The 21,555-nt window shown below is 38.6% G+C and overlaps 1 protein-coding gene across 1 annotated transcript in view; it reads right to left on the bottom strand.

Moving 5' to 3' along the window:
• The window catches only part of STMN2 (stathmin 2), a 50,001-nt gene that overhangs the window by 13,276 nt on the left and 15,170 nt on the right, over positions 1-21,555 (bottom strand). The window contains exons 2-3 of the mRNA XM_008689079.2: positions 10,919-11,014; positions 8,427-8,599 (exon numbers count right to left, since the gene is read on the bottom strand). Coding sequence (XP_008687301.1) covers positions 8,427-8,599; positions 10,919-11,014 — 269 coding nt within the window. The remainder of the gene's footprint in view (positions 1-8,426; positions 8,600-10,918; positions 11,015-21,555) is intronic.

The following is a 21,555-nucleotide window of genomic DNA, read 5'->3' as shown; positions in this document are numbered from 1 at the left end:
TGCTTGAGACTCTCTCTCCCTCTCTCTCTCCCCCTCCCACTCATGCTCTCTCTCTCAAATACACAAATAAATCTTAAAAAAAAATACACCTTAACCTCCCACTCAGCCTCAAGAAAGAAAACTGGTTATGATTCTACTATTTCTATCAGTGAGGAAATAAGCATTTAGTTCAGAAAACTGCTGTAAGGGATGCCTGGGTAGCGCAGTCGTTAAGCGTCTGCCTTCGGCTCAGGGCGTGATCCCGGCGTTCTGGGATCGAGCCCCACATCGGGCTCCTCTGCTGGGAGCCTGCTTCTTCCTCTCCCACTCCCCCTGCTTGTGTTCCCTCTCTCGCTGGCTGTCTATCTCTGTCAAATAAATAAATAAATAATCTTAAAAAAAAAAAAAAAAGAAAACTGCCATAAAATATAAGGTGTGTGTGAGGATGTAGAATAAAACTATGTGCTAGACAAAAATGGAAATGTTTCCCTTCATTTCGGCAGAAGTAAAGTTCTCACTGCAAGGTGGAAGAGGTGTTTCGATTTTTTTTTCTTTTTAATATTCCTTGCTTGGACAGATTAACAGAGAAGAACCCGGACCAGGAGGCTTGAAAGGTAGGATTTGCCAAAAGTTGTTAAAAATAAATTGCTTAAGGGAAAAGGATCTGACCATGGAGGACCATCTCTGAATAGCATGAACTAATATAGACGACCACTGACACACCGAAATGGAAAATTAGGGCAGGATAATCATTAGCTGATATAACGCAAGTGTCAAGGCAAACTATTTATAGAGCCGAGACATCCAACACGACATTCTGGGAGATCGGAGAACCTTCTCCTCCTTGCTGTTGTAATAACGGAGGCACAGAATTGTGAATACCTTTTCTATGCATAAACCTCCTCACACTGAATTCAGTATCACTGAAATGATTACATGAGACGTACGTGAAGGGAAAAAATAATGAGACAGGGAGAAGAGTTATTGTACATTTAGGAACACTTTAACATTTTGCAAAGAGATTCATTACCCTTCCTTGTATTACTGAGTATGACTTTAATTACTATACACATGAAATGGAAGATAAATTTGAGTTAAGTGGTATATAAAACTCACTTTATTTTATGTACACAGAAGAGGTTTAAGACTATATTTGAGATAGCGCTAGTGTTCCATTTATTTCAGAAGTGAGCACATTTCTAGCCCTTTATTTTATTGTCCCCTTTCATCATTTGGATATATTACTTGCCACTAACTAGAACCATTTATCAGACACTGCATCCCCTAGTACCTAAGTGTCTTTACAATGACAGGTTACAGGCTGTGTCTCTAATTATTAGCTTTACTGTTAACAATGAAAAAACATTAGTAACCCAGGTGGAGTCATAAATAATGTCTTGTTAAAATATAATTGAATATAATTGTGTAAAACAAAAGGGTGCCATATTCACTTTGTGTTCAAGAGTGAGAAGCATAATAAAAATAATAAAATGATTAAAAACCCAAAGACCTTTAGAATGAGCTCTTCTGCTAAAGCGTGTAATGAGTTTACTGTGGTGAACTCCTAGGAAAAGAACTACGGGGTGGGGGTGCTCTTCACTGAGGGGACAACGCACATGAAGGTTCTGTGGACCAGGTGTCATATTCTCCAAGGAGCAGATGCTTCCAAAATGTTGAATTGCAAATAATCTAGCACTTTAGCTCATAATCCATTGCTGTGCAAACCACCCCCTCTTCTCCTGGATGCAACTTTAATTGCCATCTATGAGATGCCAACAAACAGAAAAGGTGAGTCTATCAGGTTTGGCAACTAACGGTCCACTTTATTCCATTTTGTTAAAAATAAGCAATGCATCTTTCTTTCAGAGATTCAGGGACTTTGGAGTTGATAGGTGCCAATATCGTCAGTATGGGTATCTCACTGAACTGGTTTGAGTAGCGCTCTTTTTAATTCAGTCTATTTTAGGGTGAGATTTTATCCATGTCATTAGAATTCTTAAATTTTCATCATTTTTTCCTAACACTAATTTTTTTCAGGCCACTGGTAGCTGGGCAGACCTGTTAACATACCTGTTACCTATCAAACTGTTTCTCCTTCTTCGTAACTTGATAAATAATATTTTATAATATTTGAAAATATATGTTAATATGGTAATATTTCAGTGTCTTTGTTAATAAGAAATGTCTTTGCTTTATAAAATTGTGAATTTTCAAAATCAGAGAGGAAGACGAACCATAAGAGACTTAACTATAGGAAACAAACTGAGGGTTGCTGGAGGGGAGGGGCATGGGAGGATGGGGTAACTGGGTGATGGGCATTAAGGAGGGCACTTGATGTAATGAGCACTGGCTGTTATATGTAACTGATGAATCCCTGACCTCTACCTCTGAAACTAATAATACACCATATGTTGAATTGAATTTAAATAAAATGAAATTTAAAAAATTGTGCGTTTGCTGGACTATATAGTCTCTATGGGCAGGAACCAGATGTGTTTTTGCATAATAATAGCTAACTGTCCCACAGTGCTTGTTATATGTCTTTTTATAGGATAGGTCTTCTGGTTCTCACATTAACTCCATGACAAAGGTCCTATTATTAGTCTCATTTTACAGATGGGTAAAATTAGACATAGACAGGTTAGTGACTTGTCCAAGGTCTCATAGCTATTATGTGGTAGAACCAGACTTCGATCACAGGTATTGTCTTAAACGTATGTTCTTACCCACTGTGCTTTTAAAGATGCTCTTAAACACTTTGGTTGGCTTATGATGACTATATAATTTATTGTCCAAACTGGGGCACTTATGAAATTGAAGTGATAATAATGATATCAAAAAAGCAGGAGTAAGCTGGAGATATCCTGGGCCAATTGGGATATGGTTAGCTTAGCTCTGCTGTTTCTTGCTAAACGTTTGTTGAATGAATAAATGGCCGGCTGGCTGAACGGATGGATGACTAAAGCGTTTCACCCAAGTGGGTCAGTTGCAATATGGAAACTTTGATTTCAAAATATGAGCTTCAAGCTGACCTCATGAGATAATTTGGTTTTATGGAGGTGAACGCTGATTCCCAGAGATAATCACAGAGAGGAGGAAAAGCAGGGAAAAGGCGTATTTCTTGTGTAACAAATTTCTTCTGTGAACCAATCAATGGGGCACTAATTCTGGTTCAAAGGAGCCTGAGGGAGGATTGTCCAACCTAGTAACCAGATGGTCAGTGCTGCAATAGTGTCAGCAGATGGTGTGAGGAACTGGGGCCACTGCCAAAGCATTTATTGTGAAGTGAGTTTGAGCCCACAAGGAGATGACTCCATGGCAGCCCTCCAGCTCCAGCTACAAATCCAGAAGGCCTCCGCAACATAGCCTCGGTCACTGGTTCCCAGATGGGGTCCCTAACCTCCCAGAAGGTGATGATACAATGGAGGGGAAAGGAAAGGGGCTCATAAGCTTTTCTTACATTTTAGAAGCCCTATCAGAAATCATATTTCACCTTTAGGTCTATGTCTATTTTTATATTCATGTTTAGAATTAAGTCAATTTAGTGAGAAAATGTTTATTTTTTAAGATAATCAAAAATATTAATTGGCAGTTATAGATTCCTTTGCTTATAACCATGGCCAAAGGAATTTATTAATACTATTATATTAATTTATTAATACTATCATATTAATATTATACTACTATTAATAGTATGTTTGACAGGCACAATCTTTAAAAACTTGTAATGATGAGAAAGGAAATGGACCTAGAGCAAAATATTGCTGACCACTGGGCTAGGTTGGACATCTGTGTATTTTTGAAAGCCTTTGTCTTATGTAAAAGAGTTTGAGCACCTAATCTGGGATTCCAGGTCTTTTACAGTCTCACCTCACTAGTCTCCAACTCTCTACCCAAATTCACTAGTTCACTGGTCTATCCACTGCCCTGAAAACACACGTTATGCATTCTTACCTCTGAGTATCCTTAGTTCTGGAACCATTCTCTTAGTTTAGAAAACTTTCATCTCTTCTCTATTTATCTAGCACTATTTATTTTTCTAGTCACCTGCTTTTTTAAGCAGATATTTTTCTGAAAAGATGCTGTGATTCACATCAAATAGTGAAATGGTTTTATTTTCCTCAATGATCTCCCATTTCAATTGAAGTCAATGTCAAAGTCATTAAAATGCTACCTTCTGACCTCAATTCCTACTAGTCCCTCCTTGCTCCTTCTGCTTCAGCCACCCTGAGCTCTGTGCTCTTAAACTGTCCTAGCACACTCTTACCTCAGGGCCTTTGCACTTGCTAATCTCTTTACTTCGAATGTTCTACCCCCAGAGAAGAGTTGTAGGGCTTACTCCTTTCCTTCATGCCTTTTTTTTTTTTAAATGTTCTTATATTTAAGAGGCCTTTTTTGATCACCTCATATGAATAGCGCCCTCCACTCCAGTACTATCAACTATTTACCTTGGCCCTGCTTTATTTGCTGTCGTGTGATGTATTATATACTTATTTATTAGCTATTTCTTCCCAATTGGAATAAGGTTGATGAGGCATCTCTAGTAGCTAGAACGACTCCTGTCCAGTAGTAGGTGTTTAGTAAGTATCTGTTGATTGAGTGATTTTTCCCAGACTAAGAATTCTTTGGATAGTATAATTTATTTAGTGCACTTTCAGAAGATATCTCTGGAAATGTACTGACTATAATTTTGTTTTAGGATGTGAAGATGAAATAAAAAGTCAAAACAAGTGATATATTGCCACCTGAACATTTGGCTCTGAAAATTATCATTTACTTATTCATTTAAAAATATTTGTAGTGCTCACTATTCCTAGGGACTAATAACAAAAGACATGAATCCATGCCTTTGTGGAGTTTATAATCTAATGGGGGGAATATTAGGGCTAAATAAATATGCAGATATGCTTACTAATTGTGCTAAGCGCTACAAAACAAACAAACAAACAAACACCAGGAGAGAGACCAGCAGATGAAAATCGAGCCCAGAGAAGCTCTTTCCCCACAGTGAGGGCTTGAGAAGTAAACACAGAGCCGAGGAAACCAAAAAGAAAGTGTGAGATTTAGAAGATCCTTCACTTCCAGTAGGTCCTAACCTTCACCTGGGTTGATTCTGATACTGTAAAGATTAAAATCACAGCATGGAAGTTTCTTTTTAACGTTCTGAGTTTCTGCATCAATGTAATTCTTAGAAAATATGTAAAAAACTAGTAAAGTTGAAATTGAATAATTATCTGGTACCAATTTGAAAAAGTTAGGTCTAAAATTCCTCCATGGTTCACTAAAATTTTTCGGGTCTAATTATTTGTGTCTGTGCTGTCCAACTCAGTAGCTACGAGCCACACACGGCTGTTTTACGTTACTTTTTACTTCTTAAAATGTGACTGCTAGAAAAATTTAAAATACCTCTGTGGCTCACATTTTATTTCTGTTGGCCAGCACTGTTCTATATAGCCGCAGAGACTGCTTTTTCGTGTTGGCTGGGCTAAGAGAATTACCAATTTCAATGGTGTATGAGCTAAATAGTTACTGTAATTGTTATCCTAACACTAAACCTCTAACAGATAAAAATCGTGCATAGCCGTAATTGTGCTTATCTAAATTCTACTTCCCCTTCTTTGCATAACAACATCTCAATTTTCCTTTAGGGCTCTGCTCCACATTTCTCTGCAGGAATCCTACCTCAAGGCCTCTGCAGGTCATGTGATCCAGGCCAGCCAATCAAAGTACCGCATCCCCTCGGCCACCAGGATGGGCTCAGGGTTGGGCACGTGACCGAGGACGGGACACTGAGGCTCCGTCCCACGTCTTTTGTTAGAACTACTGGGAAAGAAAAGCTCTCTTTCTGCCCGAGTGGTTGATCTGTAAGGAAACTACGTTGGGAGCGACTGTTGGAAACTAAACTTTCTTGGTCTTGAAACCAATTCTCAGGAAGAGATCGATGGTAGATATAAAAAGGTTTACCTGACCGTATTGCTTGCTCTGGATCCAGCTGTTTTTGAAGCTTAACAGTTCCTAGACGTTTTAGTCACATACCCAGTTTGTGTTTCAGCTAGTGGAATTGAGTTTTGGTTATATGCATGTCCTCAGTAAGGTAATCACTGACATATACAGACTGGCTGGAGGCTCTTTGAGAAGAATTAACAATTCTTCTAACGAGCACTAATTAAGTTGGCACAAGCCGATAGAGTAAAATCAATTAATGATTTTTTAAGTTGGTACTTTCTGTTAATTAGTTATATTCTCTTCTAATTAAAACCCTACTACCAGGACATAATCCATATAATGATTTTTGCTTGAAAATTGTAACAAGTAATACCAGACATGGGAAGGAATACTGATTTTAAAGGCTTTCAAAGAAGATTTTTTCTGGTGTCATACTGCTGGAGGATTATATTTGTTTTTTAGCCAATGAGGCCAATTTCTAGTTCAATTCAATTGTATAAATGTGTAATTGTTGATAATTTGTCATTGTCAGGGTGTAGGAATTTTACCGGAATTAGTAATTAGCTAACTCAAGGGAGTCTGATGAAAATACCCAGTTGATTTAGATAATCTCTGTGTTGTTCTTTCCTTTTAACAATATTCTTCAAATTAAATATGTTACCTGGAAACACCAGCAACAGTCTGAACAATGATGTTGAATTTTCCTCTCAAAGTTTCAATCTCAGCTCAGTCACTGACTTTCCATTCTAATCAAGTCACAGCATCTCTGTATGACAACCTAGGACCTGGACCTTTTGGCCTTTACCTGGAAGAGAACTTGAACTGCCTCGAGTGCAACACACCCTCACTGTTCTGGTTTTAGTGACTTATATCTGTTGGCAGCAAAGCGTTGATGGACGGTAACTATAAGTTGATCTAGCTTTACTATGAGAAGAAAGCTCTAAATAACAACCCAAACACTGCTAAACATTTTTTAAAGCAACTTCCAGTACATAGCCTTGGGTTAGCAGCTCAGTTTCCTCCTTTTAAAATCCACATCTACAGTAACAGTAGTTGATTAAATATAATAAACATACATGTAAGGAAATACTTGTCAGATGCTTGGAGAACCTCACTCTTCAATGAAAATTGCAATTGTGTCTCGTATGTTTTTCTGACACAGGAAGATTTTTCAACTACAAAGATCAAAATAAAAAGCATTTTCTAGTTCAGAAAATTTAATCTGAGGACTTCTAATCTTCAGGTCTTTCTTGTTATCTGATGTTACATATGTATGTGTATATATGTGTGTGCATATATGTACTCACATATTAACATGCACATACATGTGTTGGCTTTTTCCCATTTTGACTGTTAGAGAAATCAGTGAGAAAGACTATCTTTGTTTTCTTTGTAACTATCCAACATGGAGGTGTTGAATGTATTGGCTAACTTTTCATAGACATATAAATATAAATTAAATTATAATTTTATACTAATAAAATATAAATGCAGAGTTTCCATTTAAATATGACGGTGCATGGAGCATATTCTTAGTAACTCCATGCTTCTAAAAATACATTATGATAAAGTCAGTGGAAAATACAATATAGGAATGAATTACCTAAAAATAATTCCATTTGGGTTGAAGAAGAGCATCTAGGTGGGATGGGCTCTAACAATCACATGGTTGGCACAGATATGTTCAGACATAACTTCTATCTTTATGTGTGGAGTACTTGGGATTTCTGAGTGCCCTCCATTTTTAATACTCTTGGCTTCTTAGTCATAGAATTGTGAAAAATCAGAGATTTGGCAAAAGAAAAGTGCTCTAATACAAACAGGGGCCAATGGAAAAGAGAAAAAAATGCCTTCAAGGCTTAGAACTGGGTAGAGGAGGATACTAATAAATTGAGAAGGTCCTGATCTTAGAAGGACCACCTTCCGGGGCAGGAAGTGAGGGCTTGAGGAGGACAGAGGCAAGCTCAGGGCCCTTATCCTGGAGTGAGCAGCACCTGGGCAGAGGTATTTCAGAGAGAGGGTCTGGTGGTCTATAATGTCAAGGAAAACCACGCACTACACTGGGGATGGGACACAGACCCTGAGAAGGAGGAATCACCCCTCTTGCACCCCTCCCCACCTCCAAACCCTGGAGTTAAGTTACCTAAGGCTATGCTTTCTTGGAGATGCACCATGGACTAAGGTGGGGAGATTTTTATGATAAGTGATCCAAGAGAGGGAGAAGGACACTAAGGTATTGAAGCCTCTTTTAGCATCTAAGATCTTTGGCTTTAAGTAGCCTAAAAGCAGCAACTTTTACTTGAACTAGCTGGCTGTATGCCTATGGAAGACCTACACGTGCTGGGATATTGCAGGTTCACACACAGTTGTTCCCTGCAACCTCTACTAGAATGTGTTGGGGGGGAGGGTGAGAGGGAATGGGAGGAAGGGCAGGAAGAGAGAAGGGAAGGGAAGAGATGGAGAAAAGGGAGAAGAATTTAAAAACCTATGGAAAAAGTTACCTTTCTTCTTTCCTCTGCAGCCTCCAGTTTTTTCTGGATCTCCTCCAGAGACAGGTCTTTCTTCTTTGGAGAAGCTAAAGTTCGTGGGGCTTCTGAGATGGGAGATGGTGGCTTCAGGATCAGCTCAAAAGCCTGGCCAGAGGCACGTTTGTTGATTTGCTTCACTTCCATATCTGAGAAATGAATATTTGAGAATGTGAAGCATACAGAGGGATGAAGGTCTTTAAATCTTTTCAGTTCTGGCGATTTCAAGCAGCACTGTTCTTCTGGCAAATAGGGATAAAGGCTGTGTGTGCTTATCTATCCTACATTGCTTTGAACATACAAGACCTCTTTCTTTAGGACCATTACAGGTATATTCCAACAGAATAAATTTTTACAGTGATGGGAAATTCAACAATGTCCACAGGGAGTTGAATTATGGCAGGCCTATTCAGGAAAAAAGCCCTACTTGATTTTAAACGAAACTTTATTTTCCTTTTGAATAAACATGAGCTTCATGTGAAAATAAAGTGGCACAGATTTAGATTTGTCTTTTGAAAATTACCATGGCTGGAGGCATTTTCATGCTAAAGGTGGAAGAACAAACAATAATAAAGGTTTATTGGACATTTGACATGCTCTACCAATTCTTCCAGGAAGCGGTGCACGAGCAGTGTTGAATTATCTATTTAGCTTCTAAGACTCAGCTTATCCATAACTTCTGACCTTCTTTCTCCCCTGTCTTCAGTCCCTAAAGCTGTTGAACTTGTCACTGTCTTCCCTGTCTTCCTGGTACACTTAGTGTCACCTCTGGTTTCGCCCTTAACTACACTGTGTTCTGCTTGCTGATTACCTGTATATTGTACGTATGTCTCCTCTCCTCGGTTCTAAGTTCCCCCAAGGAGAGGCCTGTTCTGTATTTATCTTTGGAGCCTCTGTGACAACACATAGTGAGATATTAGAATCCAGAAGAAACGTGGCTGGATTACTAGCCACAGCTCTATCTAGCAGAGGAAACATCTGTCTGGTTTATCTCTTGACTGAATGAACTTACACAAAGTGGGTGTTGGCCCTGCATTCTAATGGAAGTTTTGGTTGGAAGCTGAAACCCTTTCACCTGAAGGACATTGCCTTATGAAGTGGCTAATTAGCATTTATGACCCTTGTGCTGTCTTAGCGTAACTTTGGAAGGAAAAAGCCTCTGAGTCCTGGGACAGGTTTTAAAGGCACAGAAGGAGTTAAGTGCCACAGATACCTTCAGCTTATCTTTAATGACTGTTTTTACACATATGGAAAAGAAACGTGATAAGCCAACAGGTAGCAAGATACACCACAGCTCAAGCTGCCACACATAGAACTCTATCAAACACTCTGATTACATTGAATTAAGTGAAGATGATATCATTGGCAATGATAGCTACCATTTTTAAGTGTTTACAAGGCATCAGGCTTGGAGCTAATCGTTTGACTTGCATTAGACCATTTAAACCCTACAAGTGTGGGAGGAAGATACTAGAGTTACATAAGCCTCAGAAAATCTAAGTAACTTGCCTGAGGTCACGCAGATGGTGGCAGAGCCAGGAAGAAAACCAAACCAAGTAGAACGAACTTGGATAAATTCAACTGAAAGTGTTGCACTGCAGTGAAGTTCATGGGCATGCCAATTCTTTAGGCTTTTTTTTTTTTAATTCTCTTTATCTGGGGCCTCAGTTGTAAGTCACTTTTATCATGGGAACTTATCAGCTTGCTGTCATGCATCCTCAAAATCTGGGAACTTTATGAAGACGATAACAAGGGGAAAACAGTGATGGTTGTTGATTTTTTCTTTTGAGTTTCCTAAGTATAAAGCATTTTCTTGCAAATTACTGTTTGGTCTGACTCAAGCTTAGCATCTTATATTATTTGCAAAGAAAAGCCTTAGACATGTTATCACTGTTGTTATGTCGGATGTGGCTGCTAAGAACCATCTAGCTCTGTTTCTTACGGGACATTAATGTGCTCTTCTTAGCATCAAACTCTAACTGTTGTAGGGGCACCTGGCTCGCTCAGTCAGTAGAACATGTGGCTCTCTTTTTTAAAAATATTTATTTATTTATTATTTGAGAGAGAGAGAGAGCATGTGGGGGGCAACGGGCAGAGAGAGCGGGAGAGAAAGAATCTCAAGCAGACTCCCTGCTGAGTGTGGAGCCCCACCCCTGACCCTTAACCAACTGAGCCACCCAGGTGCGTGACTCTTGATCTCAGTGTCTTTGTGAGTTTGAGCCCGACATTGGGGTTAGAGTTCACTTAAAAAAAACCAAAAACCAAAAACAAACAAACAAACAAAAAAACCACCTCAATCTGTTTTGAGCAATGGGCAATCGATAAGACCAAATAGCTAGGCACAACAAGTCAATAGCGAGATCTACAAAATATTGATTTAATTATATCAGAAGCTGTGAGAGAGAAACAAGTGTATCTAAGCTTTTCCAAATGATGTTCGCAGAGCATTTCTAGCATAGGCAACTCACCATCATAAGTATAGATGTTGATGTTGCGAGGTTCCGGGTAAAAGCAAGAGCAGATCAGTGACAGCATGGACAGCTCCTTCATTTTTTCCTTGTAGGCTAAAATAAAAGACTCGAGATTAGTGTCTTTCACTTTCTGGATTTCCTCTTAATGCTTCTTTTAATCTAAGTAACAATTACAGACTCTTTGGGAATGAATATTGCCAGGGACATAACTTCGCAAAATAGAAATGAAAGAAAGATTGAAACAGGACCCTTAAGTGCATATTCCTTATTTCAGAGGACATAAATGACATATTATAACAGGTTAGATAAAAAATGAGAGAAAGGGAGTGAGAGAAAGAAAGGAAAGTAGGAGGAATTAAGATCCAACAGGACAGGGAGGAGAGACAGAAAAGACATGGAAGAAGCAAAACCAGACAAAATTAGCTGAGAGGGATAGGTCAGTCCGAGCACATGCATATGTAAGTCTCCGGGACATAAGTATGACTCAGGAGGTGTCCTTTGTTCCTTCGGCCCGGGTGGCCATGGATTCAGTCGGGGACAGGCAGAGAACCCATCAGGATGGTTCTTAAGCGGATACATCCTCCAAGGATCTATGTTGCTGCTTTCTCTTTGTCCCCAAGCGCACTTTCTTGTTGTAACTTCTTTCCACACACACCATAAAGCTAGATCTGAGATCTGATAAGGCTCTCGTTTCCTCTGCGGAACCCAGTTTGGGTGCCTATCTTGCCAAATAGCTGCAGGAGTTCAGTGAGTGATCTCCTTCCTCCTTCACTCCCCCTCCCTGTTTCATTTTTCCCTTTCTCTGTGAAGAGGCTTCCTACACAGGTAACCTTGGAAGGCATCTCATCAGTGCTGGTTGTCACCAGGACAAGAGATGACCAGATAGGGATAAGGAGGTGGAATCTTCTCACCGTTGTTGATTATCAATAAATTAAGACAAGTGGAAGAGAAATGATAGTCATACTGTGCACTAACTTCTGGAAAAGTATAAATAAATGGTGATGGCCTAACATGTTGAATCTCACAGGTAATGTTTATCTCTTGGTAGGGGCTTCTGATCATTATGGTAACCTAAGGAAGGGTGAGTACCTTGGGAAGATTCCCAGAAGAATTCCCAGAAGATTATTTTGGGCATTATTGACAAGTCCATCTTTTGTTGGCTAAAGGGAAACAGATTCAACACCCAGATGCTTTAGGCTACAGAATGCTAGATTAGGAGGGTCCTGAAAGATCATTTAGCTAACAGTCCACCCACACCACCACCAATTTTGCAAATGAAACTGGCTCCCAAAGGCTAAAGTCATATGTGGCCTCCAGATAAAAATGCAGTAAATCAGTCAATATCAAGATTGCCAAGAGAACTTTTTCTACCTCTCCTTTTAGGATGAGGTTGAATGTGTCAAGGCTGGACATACTTGCTATCACAGGCAAAGATCAAATATTGCCATATTGTATATGGTTCAACCAAACACATCCAGCCGGTCACTCTAGAAGTTCTCTCCTTATTTAGCTTATTTCCTTTAAAATAAGCAACACAATTTGCCTTTTGCCATAACAGTCCTGCTAACACCTACTTTGAGAGGTTTCATTGGACGCCTTTGGAATTTTAGAAGGCTGAAACCATATTTCTTTGTCTTATTTGTTTATTCAGTTAATAAAATGATGTCACTTATAAAGGTCCAAGCAGGTCTTTACGTGGATGTTTAGTGTGAATCACAGTTTCTGTCAGATAGAAATAGTTGGTGGTTTAATACATTTAATTCCATGAAGAATAAAACTCAGAACAGCAAGTTTTTGTAGGCTAGTGCCTCTTTAAAAACAAGACAAAGCAATATGGTATCCAAAATATTTTGCAAAATTAAGCACATATTAGGAGCACATGTTAAAGACACGAACTTTATTAGGGAGGCCAACCTGAAAATAAAAATAAAATAAGATTTTCTATCTCATAGAGCAGTAGCAGATTAAAGCTATAGAAGAACATGAATTTCTACTGAAAAGAATACTTCTCAACATCTGTCTTCAGTTTCTTGGAAATGAAATTCAATAATTTTTAGTAAGGCCACTGCTCTATTATACTTGTTCAGTTAATGTCAGGCAGAAGATAAAAAGGTTGTCAGGGACCAACACTTTAGAGCCCAATGTGTAATGTATAACCATGGCTGACAAAAAGTTTGTTTTTCCTCTCCTAGGTGGTTTGGGGACAAAACTCAATTGACCTAGGCGGGCAATTACTTAAGAGAATCCTTACATCGTTTTTATCGAGGGCCATGGCTGTCCATGGCATGAACATACCCAGTAGCAGCCAGTGCACAGATTCTCACTTATATAGTTGCTCTGAATCCTAGGGAGCTCCTTAAAACCACCTGCGACCACAGTCCAAGCGCATCTTGACTATTTCCCTGCAACAAAGGCAGGCTCTCCAGCGAAGAATACCTCCTCACTTGGTACAGTTGCCCCAACTTCCCCAGGTGGCATTGCCCTTCCTAATCCTCTCCTCTCATCTAATTCTTGCCAAAATTTCAATCCCGATTCAGATCTTCCATCCTCAGGGCTTCTGTCTCTTAGGGGGCGCTGCCCACATTGATCTCCTATTGCCCTTGGTTGGCTCTACTGCACGGTCTTGACTATATACTGTTACATGTGACTCTATACTGTCTCAGTTCAGTCACTACTGGGTTTTGATGTGTAATTTTTGTTTACAAAACTATAAGCTCTTTGAAGGCAAATGCTAATTCTTATTCGTCTATGGAAAAATCCACAGCACAGGTCTGGATGGAACAGAAGGCTATTGCTTAATAAGTCATTGTTGCTATCTTGCTCATTGATTTTAAGTCCATCTCTCAATTAACAAGTATTTATGATCATCACTGATGGGCAGAAGTTTCTGGGAGGCATTACGGAATTACAAAGAGATATGATAGTATCCTCATCTTCAAGTTTTCAAGCCTGGGAAGTGGAATATATGGATATAAAAATATGGAGGATATAGACAGAAACACATGCAAAATAGGGTGTCAAATGGAGGTACAGGTGATTTGTGTTGGAAATTCAGAAGAAACTCAAAGCCTTGGTGCTATGGGGAGAGTGGTCAGGAATGGCTTTATCCTTAGGGTTGCCAGATTCAGCAAGTAAAAATACAGGCTGCCTAGTTAAGTTTTAATCCAAAAATTGCATGGGACATACTAAAAATCATTCCTTGCTTTTCTGAAATTCAAATTTAATTGGGTAACTTGTATTTTATACAGCAACCAGAGCAAATGGACCTGGATGGTAAAGACTGAATAGTGTGAAGAAAAGCAAGGAAGGGAGAAGACACGTTTGTTATTGTTGACATGGAAATGGGGTTCTGAAGAGGTGACATAGAAGGCTTTTACGGGTGGGCAGTGTGTTGAGTTCATGCAAGAAATGATTAATCAACTACGGGGAACATTATTCACTTCATCTTCATGGACTACACTACAATGAGGTTTTTAGGAGCTGTGTCCTGATAGAAAGGCTTCCTGGAGGTCAGTTTTGCTCTAAGATGTTGGGTAAGATGTTTTGAATTTTTGTTCATGTGAAAAGGTTATGACTTAAGATATTGTTTTTACATTAAGACAAGCATGGGTATATTTTTTTTTTTACCAGAATTTCAGAATATCATGAATTTTCCACATGTTACTTAAAAGAAATTTAAGCTTGAGTGTTCTGTTTTGAGTCCACTCTCAGGAATATTTCTATGGGAAAATTTGAGAGGCACAGAGGTGAGAATGAATGAGTTAACTGGAAGTCCTGGTTTGCCTGCACAGTTCTGGTTAAAGCCCATTAATAATATCCTCATTCACTGTCGGAACTTGGCCATTACAATGATCTTAGCAATAGGGGGCCACTGAACATTTTGAAAGGGGGGTTACCTGATGAAAGCCTCTTCTTATAAAGATTTATCTAGCCATTTTATTATTCAGGAGGGACCTGTTACCAGGAGATACACTTAAGACACAACCGAATGAAATTCAGCAGGTTATGTGGTATGGCTTGAGAAAATAGTAGGGAATAGTAAAGGGAAAAGAAAGGGAAGATAGATACAAGAAATCTTATGAAAAAAGAATGGATAGTAAACAATAACTGTATTTGGAGTCAAGGAGTCTCTTGGAAGAGAGCAAGAGATCCTTATAGATGGATGCTTAAGGAAGCTTTCCAGAAAAAGTGTAACTACAGCTGAGACCAGTAGGATTGGTTGGCCTAGCAGAAAATAGAGTGTGGGTTGAAATATTTGAAATTTGGATAAACTTTTTTTTATCAACAATGAAAAATCCCAAGCAAATGTGAAGGCTATTAGGAATGTGCTAATAAGCTTTCACTATTGATATTTCATACTTTGAATTGACAATCCTGTTCATTGGTTTTTGGAACTTGGCATATATTAATTTTTTTCATTACACCCCCGTGCCAAGTGGAGTTCTGTGCATGTTTGTAAGGATGTGGGAAGTAATGGGTAATTCCATATAATCTTTCTCATAGTTGGTTGCATTTGCTATTAACTATTAATGCTTGCAAGTTAGTGTATTTCTCTAGTGAATCCATTTAAAATTCAACCCATATGATGTATAATGACTCTATAGCAATACTCATTTAACCTAATGATTTATGAACACTAATTGTTTTTCCATTCTTCCAAATGGCTACAGTGAGCTACGAATAATGGTAGCAGTTGCTATTTGGGTTTGGAGCACAAAGAACATATCAGGCACCGAGCTCAGATATTTGCATGCATTTCTCATTTAGTCCTCTCAGTAATGCTAGGAGAAAGATATTATAATTAGACTAGATTTACAGATGAAAGAAAAAGGTGCAGAGAAGTGGAATAGTTTGCCCAAAATCCAACAGATCATAAAGTGTGGAGTTCAGGTTGGATGGAGGTCTGTCTGACTCTATGTGCCTGGCCCATAATGCCATTCACTTCCTCCAGCAGTCTGTTCAGATGCATTACACATACCTTCACCACCTACATATTGTTTTTAACAAGAAAGTAATGTATGTTACTGACTTTGAAAATAAAGAATCCAAGACCTTTTTCTCTTCCCATTTTTCTTTGGCATTTGTTCTTTAATTAATTCCCACACGTGACTTACTGACTACACAACTATAAGTTAAGTACAGAGATTTACAGAAAGAAAGTATAAGTGTGTGGGTTTTGTTTGCTTGTTTGTTTTTTTACCTGTATGTTTTACTTGGATAGTAAATATTGGTGCAGAGATGGCTAGAAAAGTCAGGAACAGTTTCTCAAAAGGAACTCTGAGTATATATATTCTTATATGACTGAATATATCCTTATACAGTCATATCACAGCTAATGAGGTAAGTGGAGAAAGTGGTAATTATCTAGGTATTTTAGGGGAAAAAACCCTTTGCATCAGTTATTTGGGTATTTTAAGAGTGATATATTTTGTCTGGCAATTACCTGAGTTTTCTCATTTTTTTTTCTTTTTCCTTTGTGTTTGTGTGTGTGTGAATCTGAGGAGTTTTTTTTTTTTTTTTTTTAAGAAAAAAGAGCATCAAGGAAAACAATACAATTGGTACTAGAGATTTAACAGATCAGATCTTGGATTAGATTAGATTAAAGCATCGGAGAGGTTAATTGTACTCAGTAAAATATGAAATAGACAAATACATGTATAATTATTTCCTTACTCTTCTAAATATGTAATCTTCACATAGATCAGAATCAGTGGTCTTACAGCTCTGTCTTTGGCACCTTCTTTATTCATGTCGTAAATTAAACTCCTCATCCTTCTTTTAACTTGATTTTGACCACATTGTGTGTGTGTGTCCATTTCATTTGGTACTTTGATTGCTTTGGGGTCCTAGAGCCTGAGGTCAGATTATTTTCTAAAAGTCAAATCTATCATCCTATTTAGAAATACTTTTGGGTGCTGTATCACTGTGATTTTCTTCTTGAAAGAGGAAATAGATGAAAAGGATTTTATTTAAAACACTTGTATACTATATTAGCTTGAATTTGGACCTTAAAAAATGGTTGATGAATATAGTTGATGAATATGTAATTGAAGATTCAACATTTACATGAAAAATAAATCTCACATTTTTGAAGATCTATTTTAACATTCCAGAAGATCACTGATATGAGGTAATGTTCTAGATATTTCTGCTACGATGATGTAATGCTAATTGGCTTAGTACAAAAATGGATTCAGTCTACATTCATTCTACCCAACCTCTCCCCCCCTCAAAATTATGGTTTCCTAAGATATAATGACCAGGGAGGGTTTGAAAGATTAATGTTTGATCAGCTGAAACAGCATACTTTTCCTGCAGGAATAGATACCAAATCAAATCTAGGGACATTTAAGAAGGTCAAAGCTGTACAACCCAGCCCTGGGTTGCACAGAAACATATGAGGCTCTTAAATTTCAATTCGATTGATTCTTGGCAAAGCAATCGTGACAAGGAAAAGAAATTGGATGACATGGATCAGGCCTTGTGATCAAAACTGTAATAAGAGCAGTAAGTTGTACCAATCTGAGACCTCACCTTACCCTCGATTCCAGTTAAGGCTCCTGCCGAGTTTAATAAGAATCCCACCAAATCATGCAGGGCCTTGTCCTTTTTTTCTTTCCCTCTAATGAAAGAAATTCTTACAGTCCTAGTGGGAGATAAGACGACACTGGTTGATAGGAATAATGAAAGCACTTTATTCTGTTTCTATTTCAAGACTCTTTCACCAACCTAATTTTGAGTGTTAGAGGATATTTTTTCTTAAGTGTTCAACACTACCAGGTAGTATGAATAAAATGATAGCCTAAAATGATGGCTAGATTGGTAGGGACTTAAATGAGAGAAAGCCGTCTCAGACACTCAGGAGAGTCTGGTCATCTGGCTGAGTAGAGTTCTCACATAGGAATGACTCTTCCCTTCCCTGTAGCCTCCTGAGTGGGATGCAACCGTCATCTGTGGCTGCCATGATGTTCTCTGAATTGTGTCAGCAAAATGGCTTCCTCTGGCATCTAAATAATTTAAATGGCTCTCCATTACTTTTTTTTCTTTCTTCCCATTACTTTTTAATTTTTTTGGCTGAAGATTGGAAAAATACTTTCCATCTATTCCTAATTCAGCAAAAACTCACACTTCTATGCAGACTAATTATCGCATTTGTGGGCTCAATTTCTAGAATCAAAAATGTTTTGGTTATCAGTGATAAGGATGTCAGTTTCCTTTTTCACTTTGATGTAATCTGTGGCTTTTCTCCAGAAAATAAACCCTGGCTTCGACTTCATATGGATTTTAGAATTAAGTCCATGACATGTGTTTGCACTGAATAAAGTGGTATGAAACTACAAATACAGTAAATTACCTACTGTGTTCTCAGTGAAAGCAAGAACTTTCAGAAATGGAAAATGCAAGACTTTTATCACAAGTGCAAAATAAAAAAACCCTGTCATATAATATTCAGATGATTTTATCTCAGTTAATGGGCCAGTTGACTTTCCCCCTGAATGGACCAGTGGTTTATACACTGAGGATACAGAAAATGAATTCAGAGAAAATCCTGTCAGTCACAAGATGGGGCTGCCTGTGTTCATACAATGGAACGTGCTAATTTATAGAAAACACTGTGAAGAAACAGAGTAGGATTAAGCAGAGACCCCACACAATTTGTGAGACAAGCCCTAGCCGTTAATCATGATTTAATTTCTCTAACAGTCAGAAAACGTACTAAAAGTTGAAAGCATATTTCTTGAAGAGTTTCTATGTAAACTTCCACTTCCTTGGAATGGTGTGAAGTTTCTATGCATTCAAAAAGCTGCATATTATTGTTTTAGTTCTGAGTGTGTTCTACGAAATGCTGCTTAGAATAGTTACTAGCATCAACCGTGAATCAAAGTATTTTACCTTGGTGTCATTGCCAAATGCTTCTTAAGGTTCCACTGGATAGAATCTTTATCTGGCTAGTATACAAACTGCACTCATACTGGTCTCCCTAAATGTTTTCTTAGGAAATAAATGGTACATAAATAATTAATAGAAAGTAACCATTTCAGGCAACAGCCACAAAAGCCTCATGGAAGGGCAAGCATTTTGCTTGCTTCACAAACCTAATGAGAATTCCAGGATCTCATTTAACGAAACTTTGTAAAATGCACAGTATGTAATATTTACTTAATAGTGTCCTAAAAAGTCAGATTTTTAAATCACATTCAGTAGAGTTTTATTGCAGCCATCCGTTCAAAAACCGCACATTGCGTGCTTCTGTAATTGGTCTAGTGAACAAAAACGGAGCAATCAGGTAATTTTCCTTCTGACTGAAAACATATCTGTGACTTTGCTAGTCATACACGCTACAGTCAGCCTGTGGTACAGAGAATAGAATGAACAGAAACATCTCTTAAAAAATAATAAATATAAATATTGTTAAGATTTAGAACTACCTGATATTAAAATAATTACTTATAGTGATATGATTCTTGCGTAGCTCTGGGAGGATGTGGGAGTAACAGAGCCTTGGAGGTGAGCGTGAAGCCCCTTCATGTTGCCGGGTCCACAGTGGGATCTTCAGCGTCGGCTCTCGAGGCATCAAAGAAACCCTTCAGGTTCATCTAGCTAGGTGACGAATATCGCTTTTTTGTTTTGGCAATGAAAGGCTACTTCCTCGAGATCTGCCAGGGAAAGACTCATTTTCTGAAATCGGATTCATCAGATCGTACACTGGCACGTGAATTAGTGTAGTTTTCTGCAGGAACGTAAAGCAACGCGCAAAGCGAGTACGTCAGGTGTCTGTCTGAAGCGTCTGCAATTCTACAGTCAGCTGGTGTCCTCACGGCTACGAACCGGGTTAAAATACAAAAGACAACTGACTCTAAGGCAACTGGAATCACGAGCCACAGCGTTTTATGCCTGGAAGAAACACTTGAAACCATCTAAATCAACTGCTATTCTCATTTTATAGATGAAGAAATCAGATCGAATAAGCTTTATTTCCTTGAAGGCCCCCTTTGGGGGTGATGGGTGGTGGGGTGGTGCCGGTGGCCGAGACAGAATGGGGACACAGAAGTGGGAAAGGGGCGTTCTACATCAAAGTGATGGCAGGCTTTTCATAAATCGACGTCTTTCTTCAATATGGGACTCTCATGTGTCTAACGCTGACCATACATGTTTGATGTTGGGCTATAAAAAGCGACTTATTTTGCATTGTGGAGGTTTCCACGGAACGCCACGCCCCAGACCTGGGAAGTCTTTAATCTCCTCTTTCCGAGCGCTAGGGGGCAGCCTTTCAAAGATGGTCACGTATTTTAGCTCCTCTTGGGAAGCAAGATTTTCTGCGTGGGAAGACCGCCGCGTCAGGTGTGGATACAAAGTTCCCAGGATATATCGTGCTTATAAAGCGGCTTCTACCCACCCATGCGAAATGGGTGCTCTGTATTCCTTCCAGAATTCCTTCCAGGCACAGCATTTTCAGGAAGAACAGATTTTCCTCTTACTTTACAAAAAATGAAATGTGTGGAGTCCCTTTCAAGTGGAACTGTGACCCGGTGGAGTCGCACTCGGCTGACTCAGTCCCACGTGAGAGATGGCAAATAAGCACAAGACGCTGACCGCGTTGTAGGACCTTAAAGATCTTTTCAGAACTTTCGGTTTTTTATTTTATGACCTTGAGTAAGTCGCTTAGCCACTCTGGACCTTTTCCTCATCTGTAACTAATAGCTCCAAGCTCTGAAATTTTATGATCCTACAAATTTAGCAATTTTGTCTTTGAGTAACTTTCCTGCAACCTACAGATTCATCTTTTTGTGTTTTCTGCAGTAGATATTTTCTTTACCTACATTTATAAAACCAATTATTTTAAGGCATTACATTTAAAAAAAGATTTTTATTTATTTATTTGAGAGGGAGAGAGGGAGTGAGCAAGAGTGCAAGAGTTGGGGGAGGGAGAAACAGAATTTCCACTGAGCAGGGAGCCCAACGCAGGGCTCTATCCCAGGACCCTGGGATCATGACCTGAGCCAAAGGCAGATGCTTAACTGACTGAGCCACCCAGGCACCCCAAGGCATTACATTCTAAAGAAAAGGAAAACAAATTTACTCTTGATATTTCTACTTGGCAAAAATTTTTCCTCATTTCAGATTTTGGTATTTCATATAAATATTTATATGACATAAAATATTATAACAGGTAATGTGCTTCATAAAGCAATTCATGTTTTAAATTTCGAACTGTCAAACTATTAGGTCAGATTTCACTTTCCCACATGTAGGATTTATTTTTGGCTTTGGCTTTAAATATATAATTTTCACCGTTAGGCAGAATAAATGAGGCACACGATGTAAGCTTCTCGGATACCATCTAGAACTCCTTCGGAATTCGTAATACTCATTCTTAAGATATAAGAAGGATTGCATGTTGTTTTACTGATTGAGTGAGGCTGGAATAGCCTATGCATTTTATTTATTTGTGGCAGCAAATACCATATGATTTCGTGATAAGTATTGCCAATAAAAAAACTGAAGGCAAAAATGGAATCGAGTGTTTGAACTGCATAGACAAATGTGGGTTAGAATTTGGCATAAGTTGCTGATATTGTTTTACAAGTCACAACTTGGTAATACGTAATATATAAAAGCACAACATTGCCTTT

Source organism: Ursus maritimus, unplaced genomic scaffold (assembly GCF_017311325.1).
Source record: "Ursus maritimus isolate PB19 unplaced genomic scaffold, ASM1731132v1 scaffold_9, whole genome shotgun sequence".
In the NCBI taxonomy this organism is placed as follows: Eukaryota; Metazoa; Chordata; class Mammalia; order Carnivora; family Ursidae; genus Ursus; species Ursus maritimus.
The sequence above is the reverse complement of the archived record's forward strand: the minus strand, read 5'-3'. Positions and strand labels throughout refer to the sequence as shown.